The following is a 14,715-nucleotide window of genomic DNA, read 5'->3' as shown; positions in this document are numbered from 1 at the left end:
ACGCGCATGTTCTTATGAGCAGACCAACACGCATGTTCTTATGATAAGACCAACGCGCACGTTCTTATGATCAGACCAACACGCATGTTCTTGTGAGTAGACATATCGAAGACGTCATTAATGGCTTCACTATTGGCATAAATAAACACCAGAAGGCAAAGAAAGAAAGAAGGAAAAAACTTGGAACTTGGAGGAGACATATTATACAACATGGGAATTTAACTTCGTTTTTCTCCCATTTCTCCATCCAAATTTGGTTTCAATTATTTTTCTGTAAGTTTATTTTTCTTCACACATTCGCTTATCACAGAAACTCTTATCTCGCATTTTTTTTTTCAATACAGGCGTGGGGCTTTAGCCATGTAGATATACCTGTAAGTATCCCGAGATCTGGTTCCTTTTCGTTGTTTTCATGTTGTTGTTTCCAGCCCCGTTAGCTCAGATGGTAGAGCACCCGCTTTGGAGGCTGTAGATCCAGGGTCAATCCTGGGTCGGGTCACACCTTAGACCCCAAAATAGGAAATTTTAGCTTCCTCGCTTAGCGTTCAGAATGAAGGGGATAGTGCAACGGCTGGTTGACCTGTATCAGTATAGTGGCTCGGGCGGGGCAGCTTACTTGCCTTCGGTACGTCGTCTCAGTGAAGCGGCACTAGATAAAAGAGCGGCGCAAATCCGTCCTGCAACAAGAAGGCAAATTACGTGCACTCCAAATTACATCCAGACTCCTTTGTCGTCATATGACTGAAAAATTATTAAGTACGACTAAGTATATCTTTCACGAAATGAGGCAGGGGGCCTCTATTTGCCGAGGGGAGGTTCCCTGGGAAGGGTGGCCCAGAATCTCTATTGCATATACTACTGCTTTTAATGCATTGTCTGCGTATATACCCTTGTGTCGAATGGGAACACGAGTTCGATTCCTTTAATTACATACATTTTTAGTGCTGAACAAAGTGAGGTAAAGGAAAGAGAGATGGATTTGAACTACACAAGAAATTGTTTTTCCATATATTGCCAAGCTATATGCTAAGTAAATTTAAATGTAATATTGTAAATCTATATAGATTAAATACAGTAACCTTCCAATGGCGTTAATTCGCGTCATTTTTACGTGTTTCGTGTTTACACTACAGTCTAGAGCAGCCAAATAAATATATGTCAGTTGGTGTAAAAACTGACCTGGAGGTGACCTATTTCTGCAACATTGCATCGAGACCAATATTCCGCGAAATTTCCTGCGAAAGCACCTGATAGATGGAGTGACCTCACTGATAATGTGACCGTGTGGCAGTCTGATTATATGACAGCCTTTATAGAAGTTAGATAAATGTAAGTGGAGACACAGAACAGACAGGACTGAGCTTACAACGGTTGTGAAAACTTGTTACATTGATTGTTGCATTGACAGACATGGGTAATTTTGCGGGTAAGACTCCAGGTAACTCCAGTTTGTTTTTCTCTGTGTTTATTTTTTTTGTTTCACCCGGACCCAGGTCTGATATTCCATAGTACATGTCAATAGTTTGATATGATTGGTGTTTTACGCCGAATTCAAGATAGTTTGAAAGCTGAGCTGAGCTGAACTGTAATGATTGACGTCAGTTTGTGTTATAATCCGTAACGACCTAATGGTCAAATTCAGTGTTTTGGGATTCTTTTTGATTTGTTTGTACCAGTGTAAATTCCATCATCAAGTGTCGACGCTTAAGAGGAAATGAATTTTACGGAGACAAGAATTAAGAGTTAGGTAATGTAATATTACTTTGACGTTTTCCCCTGCCGGTGGAATAATCTGGATACACCTTTGGGGTTTGTTCAGAATAAGATTCCAGTATTGTCTTAGGACATTCCGGGCCCCTACATCCGCCCGGGCCGTCCGGGCCGACGGACCTCTTCATCCGCCCGGGCCGACGGACTCATTCTTCAGTTCGGGCCGACAGACCCCTTCATCTGTCCAGGCAGACGAACCCCTTGTTTCGTCCAGGCTGTCCAGGCCGCGGAACCCCTGCTTTTCTCGCCGGACCCCTTCTTTCGTCCGAGCCTTCGTGGCAGCCTGACCCCCTTCGTTCGTCCGGGCCTTTGGGGCCGCTGCACCTTTTCTTTCGTCCGGGCCGTCCAGGCCGCCGGACCTTTGCTTTCGTCCGGGCTTTCGGGGCCGCCGGACCCCCTTCTTTTGTCCGGGCCTTAGGGGCCGCCGCACTTTTTCTTTCGTCGGGGACCGCCCGGGCCGTGTCACCCCTTCTTTCGTGCGTGCCGCCCGGGCCGTCGAATCCCTTTTCATGACTGACCTTCTAGTAAAGAGGAGGAGGTCTTGGTCTGACTTTCCCAACATCTCTCTCCCTGCCTTCCAAAGTTTAGTTCGGTTTCCCAGGGATTCTTTCGACGTCGCGCCGATTCTTGATGTGGCCGCTGAGAGGATTTCTTTCGTACGGTCAGGTTTACTGTCCATGCTCTGCTCACAAATAATTGCTAAATGTTTGGTGGCCACAGCTTACCGCTCTTATGGGAGAGCATCCAGATTTGGGTTGCACGGTGATCCTTGTATATTCTCATGTTTTGAGAGAGAGGATAATCTCGATCCCGATGAAAGGAAGTGCACCTGTTGTTTTCAGTATGTAGTATTACATTTCCTTCGTTGCTCTGATTGGCTCTTCTTGTCTGGCAATGTTTTGTTCTCGATGAATGGCACTGCCGACATCCTTAACATCGTCGTTGGATGACGGTGGATGGTTGACTTCCTTCGCCATGTCTGGTACTGATTGTAACAGTGTAAAGAGCTATTTCGATTTGTCTTGGATGCTGTATGTGTAGGCTTGGCGAAAGAGAAGAGTCAGGGATCTCTTAGCACACAGCGTTTCGAAACTCTCTCAAGATTTGGTTCAGCGTGGCTTGAATCTTGTGTTTGTACGCCGGCAATTCGGAGTACAAAGGGGAGTAGCTATTTTGGGTTTCTTGTATGGCCCATTTGTTACAGTAAAATGAAACAGAAATGCCCGCAGTTTTGTTCACAAAAACAAATACTAAATATTACCCACAAACACCGTTTATGCAGCGCATATCACAGTAACAACACAACGTACGTACAGGTACAGATAGTAACAGTTAGCAGTCCGTGTAAGAGTAACATTGTGAAATTCGCAACGGTCCGTGAGAGCCGCGGGGAAGGATCCGACAAAGTGTATTCACTAAAACTGTGATGCAATTGTTTAGCACAAACCCTAAGGTATCCACGAAATTCTTGATGCAACTGTTCAGCACAAACCCTCAGGTATCCACGAAATCCGTGATTCAACTGTTCAGTACAAAACTGTAGAAAGTGCTCCAACGACACTCATCTTTACTCTCGATTTGGACCGAGAAGAAGTTCGACTCCACACCAAGTAAAGTACACTCCGGACTCCCCACGGAGCCACAAACCACACCATTTTATATCTTCACGCAGAAAAGTGTGGTAAACACTTCCTTTATGTAGTTAAAAGCCCTCAATTTATACGCTAATGCCTTTAAAGCTGTTAACTTGGGCTGCTACTATATGTGACAGGTACTAGAAAATTCCCCTCCCCCGACCCACAAATAACAAAACAAAGCCAACTGCGCGCAAGTGAACTGTATAGGTCACGCGGTAAAAACAGCACTCTAGTGAATCTTTGACATGATTTGTGCACTCTGTCAGTGTGGTTGTTCATAATTTCCAGCACCCGAGTTTCTCACAAGGACCAGGAGGTGATAAATAACATAGAGCTAAATGGACGAAATGCTGATTTTTGTCGATTGCTAAAGTTTAATGTACTACAGGACGTTTTCACCTCCTGTACTCTATCAGGTGACCAAGAGTGTACCGATGATTGGCTCAAAGCATTTTGTAACATCACTATAAACTATGAATATATTACATTCTCTGATTGGATACAGCATGGCAGATCGGCAGGAGGTGTGTGATCACATAGCAGATCAGCACGAGATGTGTGTGTTCACATGGCAGATCGGCTGTACGAGGTGTGTGATAACATGGCAGATCAGCAGGAGATGTGTAATCACATGGCAGATCGGCTGTACGAGGTGTGTGATCACATGGCACATCGCCTGTACGAGGTGTGTGTGTTCACATGGCAGACCGCCTGTACGAGGTGTGTGATCACATGGCAGATCAGCAGGAGATGTGTAATCACATGGCAAATCGGCTGTACGAGGTGTGTCATCACATGGCAGATCGCCGGTACGAGGTGTGTGATCACATGGCACATCGCCTGTACGAGGTGTGTGTGTTCAAATGGCAAATCGGCTGTACGAGGTGTGTCATCACATGGCAGATCGGCTGTACGAGGTGTGTGATCACATGGCAGATTGGCAGGAGGTGAGTGATCACATGGCAAATCGGCTGTACGAGGTGTGTGATCACATGGCAAATCGCCTGTATGAGGTGTGTGATCACATGGCAGATCGCCTGTACGAGGTGTGTGATCACATGGCAGATTGGCAGGAGGTGAGTGATCACATGGCAGATCGACAGGAGGTGTGTGATCACATGGCAAATCGGCTGTACGAGGTGTGTGATCACATGGTAGATCGGCAGGAGGTGTGTGATCACATGGCAGATAGGCAGGTGTGTGATCACATGACAGATCGGCAGGTGTGTGATCACATGGCAGACCGGCAGGTGTGTGATCACATGGCAGATCGGCAGGTGTGTGATCACATGGCAGATCGGCAGGTGTGTGATCACATGGTAGATCGGCAGGAGGTGTGTGATCACATGGCAGATCGGCAGGTGTGTGATCACATGGCAGATCGGCAGGTGTGTGATCACATGACAGATCGGCAGGTGTGTGATCACATGGCAGATCGGCAGGTGTGTGATCACATGGCAGATCTGCTGGAGGTGTTGGGAACAGGCTTATCCGAATATTAGTCTTCCGTTGTCAAGGATAGGAAGAATCAATAATCTGTAGGTCTGGCCGAAACCTTCGGGTGGTCGTGGGTTTTCCCTGGACTTTGCCCCGTTTTCTCCCACCAAAATACTGCCCGCCGTTGTATAAGTGAAATATTCTTGATTTTGGCGTAAAACACCAAACAAATAAATAAATAAATAAATAATATGTAGGCCAAATGGCTACCAATATTTCATAGGTGCAACTGACAGACTTGATGTGCTTGTCGTTTATTGATATTTGAAACAGATTTATTCCTTGAATATCCACGTGGTTGGTCGTATGTCTGGTGTAGTATATAGTTTGTCGTCCGATACATATATAGATATAATATCCTGGTATTCCACTCTTCCAAATCCAAGTGGCAATCTTGAGCTGGATTGATTTTCATTTATAGTGACATGTTCCATGGATTGTGATGTTACCGTAGTACATTGTGCCTTTTTCTCAACATAATACCTACATGGTTCCAATCCCGATAAAATTCATTTCTGCTTAAGCGCCGACTCCTGATGATGGAATTTGCGGAAGTGTAAACACACCAAAAGGTCTCTCCAAATTGTAATATAAACGGACAACAGTCATTGCATTTAGGCTTATTTGATTTATTTAATTGGTGTTTTACGCCGTTCTCAAGAATATTGCACTTATACGACGGCGGCCAGCATTATGGTGGGTGGAAACCGGGCAGAGCCTGGGGGAAACCCACGGCCATCCGCAAGTTGCTGGCAGACCTTCCCACATACGGCCGGGGAGAAAACCAACATGAGCTGGACTTGAACTCACAGCTACCACATTGGTGAGAGGCTACTGGGACATTACGCTGCGCTAGCGCGCTAACCAACTGAGCCACGGAGGCAACCAACAGTCATTGCAGCTCAGCTTTCAAACTACTTACTATGAAATATGACGCATGGGATTAAAATAGACGTTTATCTTAATCTCAGATAACACGTACGAGCAGTGTCGGGTCTGATCGATCCGGACATGGGGTTGTGTATTATGGATAGTTTTGTATACACATAGCGGGCACCCAATTCTTAAAGAGAATCTCATGGCCCGTCGCCCTGCCAGAAGTTCGAATTCGAAACATAGCAGACGTTTGTTCGATTCAAAGGTAACCAGATTGCTCTTCCCCTGATATCCGCTACATGCATTTATACAGTTAAGCATGAACTTCGTTCGTGTCCAGGCGACATCTCAAATTGTTGTCTACGTTTTAGACGGAGGTGACGAAGTATCGGGAGTCATATTTATTCATTTTCCAGGTTGTCATGGGAACCGGCTTGCCATCAAACACATATACTACGTAAACAGATATGATTTCGTGTCCGAGCTACAACTCCAATTATTTTCCATGTGCAGTTTTACTTTGGGGGATACATAGATACAGATGTGACGATGTGTCGCCCTTCACATTTGTTCATTTTTATACGTCCGCTGGTATGAGGTGGAGAATATTAGGTAAAACTAATTTTGTCTGTCTGTTCGTCCGTATTCGTGTCCGAGCTATATCTCCAGTTGTCTATCCTGTGCAGCTTTAACTTTTTGTGCATAGATGGATACAGAAGTGATGATGTTTTATGTACGGTATACTTTTCAGTTTATCATCAATACCCGTGTATTGTACTTTCCCTTAGAGTTTATACTCTTTACAGTGCTACTGGTATTCTTTTATACATTTCAAACAAATGTATTTCTTCGGAAGTATAATGTGTCCACCTGAACTTTGTTTTAGATCCTCCTGCACCCATATTGATAAACTGCTGGCGAAATATAGACTGGAATACCCTGTAAGTCTTAATGTATGTATGTATGTATGTGTGTGTACGTATGTGCGTGGGAGTATGTATGTATGCTTCGGGTTTTACGTCATATTTAACAATTTCCCCCCCCCAAAAAAACACACGTATACTTACTTATCACTTTTAAGAAGAACCCATTCTATCCAAAAACTGTATTTAGATGGTATTGAAGTGAATAGTTTTCAGTCCCTTAAATATCTTCGTATCATTTTGCAACACAATGGTAGATGGGACGAACATATACGATCACTCGAAAACAAATGCAATAAGAAATTGAACATTATTAATAGAGTAAAGAGAACATTAACGAGAGATTGTATAATAAGCTTATGTAATAGCCTTATTAGATCGACCATAGAGGATGGTGATATTTTATATAACAAATGTACTATGGCGCTCTCTTAAAAGCTGGGCAAAATCCAACGTCGTGCAGCTTTGTTCTGTACAGGTGGACTTCGTCGAACATCAAACAAGGCTCTTCTTACTGAACTTAATTGGACACCGGGGCTGCGTGACTTTGTTGGTTAGCGCACCAGCGCAGCGTAATGACCCAGGAGCCTCTCACCAATGCGGTCGCTATGAGTTCAAGTCCAGCTCGTGCTGGCTTCCTCTCCGGTCGTACGTGGGCAGCAACCTGCGAATGGTCGTGGGTTTCCCCCGGGCTCTGCCCGGTTTCCACCCACCATAATGCTGGCCGCCTTCTTATAAGTGAAATATTCTTGAGTTCGTCGTAAAACACCAATCAAATAAATAAATTAATTAATTTCACACCATTGTATATTCAGTGTAGGCAATATAGGATTGTACTACATGTATTCTTTAAAGTTGTAAATGTATTCTCTCCACTATATTACCGTAAACACCAATTACAGAAATCAAACAATACAACTTGATGCATTGCCACACAAAGGAAACACATGCTCCATATTCTAACCCAAATTATTTCACCCTGTGTAAAGTATTCTGTTTTCGTATTAGAACATATCTGTAAAATACTTTTATTTGGCTCCAAAGATGTAATTTTCACAGAAAATAAACTTGTTTTCAGATGTGTCCACACATTTATTAGTGATACAAATAGGTTTTTCGATCATGGTAATGGTAATGGTAATGATGATAGTAATGTAAATGCTGTAATGGCCTACTAAATACACCTTACTTCATCACTATATCCCTGTAAAGGCAGTTACGAACTTATTCAAAGTACCAATCTAATAATCTGTGTATTATTTTTTTTTATATCTGTGTTTTGGGCGTACATTTGTCAATCCCTAAGGTATTAATACATTTATAATCATGCTTAAACATTTATAACTATGCCTGTGCGTATATGTATGTATCTATACACATAATTTGTTTGTTATGTTGAGGAAACCTTCCTAGTGGTCGTTAGACTGTAAGAAATCCTCTTTCAAAAAAATAAAAAATTAAATTAAATTGAGTTAAATTAAATTGAAGTGCTGCACGCGCTGAGGTACTAGTATGATGTCAAAGACACCATTACACTCCACCTAATCACATTATACGGTTTATAAGGTGGTGGTAAATGAAATATCAATCAAACAATTAACAAATGTTCTGTTTGCACTTCTGTTTTTGAAGAGACGCACTAAAGAAGAATGTCCTGGGATATTCTACTGGGAAGGACAAAGTTCCATTCGCGAATATCGCCATGTTTGGTCGAGTCGGTGCTGGGAAGTCCAGTTTTTTCAATACCATTGACTCCATTTGTAAAGGGAGGTTTGCGGCACGCTTTGAAACTGGCGAAAGTACAGGCAGCGTAACGAAATGGGTAATCTTTGTGTTACAATATTTAACCATTGGGCAATGACCCAGGAGTCCATTCCCTGCTGCCTTCCTCTCCGGCTACACATTGAAACTTCTGCCAGGAATCTGCGGATGGTCGTGAGTTTTCCCACGGCTCTGTCCGGTTTTCTCCAACCATAATGCTGGCTGCCGTCGTATAAGTGAAATATTCTCCAGTGCGGCGTAAAACGCCAATCGTATCAATAAATAAATGTATATTTAACCATTGATTTCTTAAATGACAGCGTTGTATGACAAAGAAGTTACAGTGATGAAGTTAATGAGAATTTCACTTTGTAAAGCATTGTTAATTCAGATTACTGAATCCAGATCACTGCATCCAGATCTCTGTATCCAGATCACTGTATCCATATCACTCTATGCACATCACCGTATCCATGTCACTGTATCTAGATCACTGCATCCAGATCTCTGTATCCAGATCACTCTATGCACATCACCGTATCCATGTCACTGCATCTAGATCTCTGTATCCAGATCACTGTATCCATATCACTCTATGCACATCACCGTATCCATATCACTGTATCCTAATCACTGCATCCAGATCTCTGAAAAACACTGCATCCAGATCACTGTATTCAGATCACTGCATCAAGATCACTATATCCAGATCACTGTATCCAGATCAATGTATCCAGATTTACACATCTGCCAAAACCTTTACCAGACCACTGGATCCAAATCAATAAATCCAGATCACTGTATCCGATCACTGTATCCAGATAATTGTATCCAGATCACTGCATCCACATCAATGCATACAGACCACTGCGTAATCACTGCATCCAGATCACAAAATCCAGATCACTGTATCCAGATCACTAAATCCAGATCACTGTATGCAGATCCAGATCACTGTCTCCAGATCACCGTATCCAATTCACGGTATCCAGATCACTAAATCCAGATCACTGTATCCAGATCCAGATCACTGTCTCCAGATCACTGTCTCCAGATCACGGTATTCAGATCACTGTATCCAGATCATTGTGCCCAGATCACTGAATCCAGATCACTGTATCCAGATCACGGTATCCGGATCACTGAATCCAGATCCCTGAATCCAGATCACTGAATCCAGATCACTGTATCCAGATCACGGTATCTAGATCACAGCATCCAGATCTCTGTATCCAGATCACAGTGTCCAGATTTACATATCTGTCAAAAACTTTACCAGGCTATAGCCTTATTTTTACAGTTTTGACACCAAGGTTTTTCGAAAGTTTTGAAATGTTTGACTGTAAAGGCGTGGACAAACGATACTTCCAAACTGAACGTTATCTTAATACAAGCAAAAAATTTTTAGCAGGACATCTGCCCTTAACGTCTTAAGAATACTGGTAACAAATTGACTTTTTTGTCGTGGGTTTTTCCAGGGCTCTGCCCAGTTTCCTCCCACCATAATGCTTGCCGTCGTCATGTAAGTGAAATATTCTTGAGTATTCGGTGTAAAACACCAATCAAATAAATAAATAAATTAATAAATTGTAAGAATACTATAAAGTAGAAAAATATACTTAGGAAAAGAGATACAGTTTAATGACAAATGAGAAAAATTCTATTACTGTTTTAAAACACACTTTGAATAAAACAGTTATAAATGCACGAGGTGGATAAGATGGAGTACTTAAAAATTTAGAAGCACATGTGTATTAGATACATTATTCACACTATCACAGATACTTTTTTTTAAGTATTTTCTGGAAGTATTTTTCAAAAATCATTCTTAAGCAGGTACTTTACATTCGAGGTGCTTTTGCTTTCGATCATATTCAGTATATTTACGCTAAATATCTATGAAAGAGTTTAAATCTCACACAAGATGAAATTTAAAAAAACCCAAGTAATTATGTCATAATAATTCATGTATATGATGATCAACCTTTCCAGTGCCACAAAAATAATAATTGCTGCAGCGCAGCACATTAGAAATAATGTGACATAAAAAACATACGTCATTGGCGCAAATGATTTAAATGTAGCTAACGATGATAGCGTTTTCTGTTGCAAGTTCCGAAAAACACGTTTTGGCGGCAATAATGGCCCTGCATTCTACATATGCGATACAATGGGAACGGAAGAGAACCAAGGTCTTGACGTAACAGATTTCCCTTACATCCTGGACGGTCACCTCTCGGACAAATTCCAGGTGAGGTCAGAAAGTTCCGGGTGAGGTTCGTAACATGGAGAGGAGAGGTGAGGTCAGAAATTACAGGGGATTTTGGTAACATGAAGAGAACAAGTGAGGTCAGGAGGCAACTTCTGTGTAAGTTCCAGATGTTGACAGCAATGTAAGGTGAGGCCACAAGACAACACTTGTGTCAGTTCAGGGTCATGTCAACTGCAATGTGAGGTGAAGCCAGAGGACAACATTTGTGTCATTTCTGCCTGAGGTTGACAGCAATGTGAGGTGAAGCTAAAAAACAACATCTGTTTCAGTTCAGGGTGAGATTCAGCAATATGAGAGGAGGTCAGAAAGTAACATCTATGTTGGTTCCGGATGAGGTTGACAGAAATGTGAGGTGAGGTCAGAAGAAGCATCTACGTCAATTCCGGGTGAGGTTGACAGCAGTGTGAGGTGAGGTCGGAAGTAAACATAAGTGTTAGTTCCCGGTGAGGTAGACAGTAATGTGAGGTGAGGTCAGAAGTCAACATCAGTGTCATTTCCGGGTGAGGTTGACAGCAGTGTGAGGTGATGTGAGAAGACATCTGTGTAAGTTCAGGGGACATGACCATGTATGATCAGAAGTCAACACCCGTGTTAGTTCCGGGTGAGGTTGGCAGCTTTGTGAAGTGAGGTCAGGAGTCAACATGTGTGTTAGTTCCGGGTGAGTTTAACGGTAATGTGAGGTGAGATCAGAAGTCACCATCTGTATCAGTTCCGGGTGATGTTGACACATTGTGAGGTGAGGTCGAAAGTTAACATAAATGGTTCTCGGTGAGGTTAACAGTAATGTGAGGTGAGGTTAGAAGTCAACATCAGTGTCAGTTCAAGGTGAGGTTGACAGCTTTGTGAAGTGAGGTCAGGAGTCAACATATGTGTTAGTTCCGGGTGAGTTTAACAGTAATGTGGGGTGAGATCAGAAGTCACCATCTCTGTCAGTTCCGGGTGATGTTGACACATTGTGAGGTAAGGTCAGAAGACATCTGTGTAAGTTCTGGGGAAAATGTCAACGGTGCAATATTGGTGAGGTTGACAACGATCAGAGGTGAGGCCAGAAGACAACATTTGCGTCATTTCTGGCTGAGGCTGACAGCAATGGGAGACGAGGTCAGAAGACAACATCTATGTCAGTTCCAGGTGAGGTTGACAGCAGTGTGAGGTGAGGTCAGAAGATATCTGTGCAAGTCCTGGGGAAAATGGTAACGTGGCGATGTAAGATCAGAAGTTTCCATATGACTTCTGACCTAACATTGCCCTGTTGACATTTTCCCCAGAACTTACACAGATGTTTTCTGACCTAACCTCACATTGTATCAACATCGCCCGGAACTGACACAGATGGTAATTTCTGACCTCACCTCACATTCCTGTCCAACTCACCCGAAACTAACACACATGTTGACTTCTGACCTCATTTCACAAGCTGTTCACGACTTCGGCGATTCCTTTAATGTCAAATTAATGTTTTTTTCCTAAATTCAAGACGAACAGGTGGTCATAGTGCATGAATGGTGTGTTACATTCAAAAACACAATGCACCCACAACTCTTTCTGACAGGCAGCATAGATCAGAGTTGTTCACACTTGCAAAACATTTAACGGACGAAAAACAACTTGTTGGTTAATTGCTGGTGTTGTAATCATTTACAGTGTGTAATACCATTTTCAAAACCAAAAGCAAAATCTTTAGAAATAAAACATGAAGAATAAACTTTGAAGGATTGTTCTTATCACAAAAATGCACCAAGCCTGTATTTGTATTCATGTTTCTTTAGATAAAACTCAGGTGATGCAAGCTCTGCCTTTAAAACAGTCAGAATTTGGGTATTGCTGAATTTAATACAATAATTCCCATTAACGCAATAGCATGCATTAGACATTTACAAACATTGTATAGATAAAACCAACACAAAGGTAACTACGATTATTTCTAGTGAATATCTGAAGACCTTTTTCACTGAAAAAGAAAAGAAACAGATTTCACGAGAAAAATGGAACCTCATTCAGTATTTTGACAAAAAGAAAGGAAAAAAACTTATGCTTTTAAAATTATTTCAAAGTAAGTAAGTCTACGTTATTACTTGTACGTGAGTTTGACAAAAACAGGTCAGGCAACATGCGTAAAATTGTAAAGTTACAATCACTGGTGATTTCCTTATTATAATTTAGATGTGTATATTTCGTAAAAACATTCAACTGTGAATAAACTTGTGACATTGATGTTACTGATAAAATGCTTTTTATACTAAAAAATTTAAATAAAATATTTATCTGCTGCAAGAACATTCATGAATGTACATATATGTACAGAGGAACAAGATAAAAACATATTTTTAATTATGTAGTAACTTTACAATTTAATTTGTTCCAAGTAAAATTGTTACACTGTCTACATACAGTATACAATGTGCGTTGATGTCGCTAATAGTTTTTTTTTCAATAAAATATATTAAATAAAACATTTATCTGCTGCATGGACATTAAAACATGTACATTCTTAGATGTACCTGTACGTACAGGGAAAGAAGAAAAATCACCTTAATGTAGAAACTCTACAATTTAATTTGTTTTAAAAGATGAATTAGTAGTTTTCACTGTAAAAATTTCACATACCGGAACTAAGCAAAATGTATGTGTGTATCTGCAAGTGATTGTAGTTTCCATTCTTATCACTGTTGAAATCTGAATTACTGGAGCAAATACCAGTGTAAAAATTAAACTTCTGATAAAATGCCACAAATGTTAAGAAAAGCATACTACAGATTCAGTGTACATAAATATGACTTATGTTAATACGTTCGCTCAGAAATAAAACATGATGTGCAGAAGATGACCTAAAATAATTTGGCTGACACAATGCATGGATTGGACAAATCATGCACAGGCTACAAAGGTACTGAATCAGTCGCGTGTTTCAGAGATGATTCCTCAAAAAACTGCGTTTCAGTGATGCTTATGTGTTTTAGATTATTTGTCTGATAATACTAATAATTTATACAGATGTGATCAAATTATACGGCCAGGGTCAAATTATACGGCCAGGGTCAAATTATACGGCCAGGGTCAAATTATACGGCCAGGATCCGGTCTGAGTCCAGAAATAACTTCAGCCAGACTGTCAGTTGTAGGATTCACTATGCCAAAATAAATTGGCTAATTATAGTCCTAAGTGTGTTTTTTGTACATAATAACGGAAGTCTTTAGCACACGATTATGATAAATTGTTTATACCTACTTTTTAAATCTTCAAAGTTTACAATCACTGAATCAGACACGGATTTTTGAAATAAAAGTGTATTGTTGTGGATCGAAGTATACACGCGCATCTTTTCAACAAGTCTGTCACAGAGACCGTTAGTTAAAAGTAACAAGTTATAACCTGTAAGTTTTAACATCAAACTACAATTAGTTTATCTATTCTGGTTTGAAGTTTAACTTGTAACTTGTAACTAAATGTCTCTATTAATAGGCTTTCCTCGTGTAAAGCTTTTGTCACGTGCAGTTGACCGCTACCAAGTACCAGTGCAAGCTGTGTCAGCGGCTACACATGTATATGTACACAACTGCAAATTGATCTTCCCAGAAATGTAAAAGCTACTTTTTAAAGATAGTGTTTCTAGATGTAAATAATATACTTTCGAATAAAATCGATATCCCTCTTGTCTGTTAACTTTCAGAATCACAACCCCTTATTCTGAAAATTAATAGACTCGACTGATATCCATCTTAACACAGGGACTAGAGTTGTATAACCTCTACTTATTACACATACCGGTAAGCAACGAGAATATGAAAATCGACGTTGTCACCAGATGGGATGGTCTAGCATCGGGCAGTTACCTCACCGGTGTTTGGCCTTTTAGCTTATTATTACTTAAAATTTTAAGTGGCTGTATGACAATAAGGGGGCGTGTAATTTGCTTCTATTTAAGCAGTTGCATGAACAGGTAGAATAAAAACCTAACTGGGGGTAAACTGACAAGAG

The 14,715-nt window shown here is 41.0% G+C and overlaps 1 protein-coding gene across 2 annotated transcripts in view; it reads left to right on the top strand.

Annotated features, from left to right (window-relative positions):
- Window positions 1-1,340: 1,340 nt before the first annotated feature.
- LOC135481062 (interferon-induced protein 44-like) overlaps window positions 1,341-14,715 on the top strand; it is a 17,259-nt gene continuing 3,884 nt past the window's right edge. The window contains exons 1-4 of one of the 2 annotated variants that reach the window (XM_064760993.1): window positions 1,341-1,438; window positions 6,667-6,721; window positions 8,336-8,525; window positions 10,578-10,715. In XM_064760993.1, the coding sequence (XP_064617063.1) occupies window positions 1,411-1,438; window positions 6,667-6,721; window positions 8,336-8,525; window positions 10,578-10,715 (411 nt within the window). In that variant the 5' untranslated portion in view covers window positions 1,341-1,410. The remainder of the gene's footprint in view (window positions 1,439-6,666; window positions 6,722-8,335; window positions 8,526-10,577; window positions 10,716-14,715) is intronic. The other variant, XM_064760994.1, reaches the window with a different exon arrangement.

This window comes from Liolophura sinensis, chromosome 13 (assembly GCF_032854445.1).
Source record: "Liolophura sinensis isolate JHLJ2023 chromosome 13, CUHK_Ljap_v2, whole genome shotgun sequence".
Lineage (NCBI taxonomy): Eukaryota > Metazoa > Mollusca > Polyplacophora > Chitonida > Chitonidae > Liolophura > Liolophura sinensis.
This window is presented reverse-complemented; position numbering and strand designations above follow the sequence as displayed.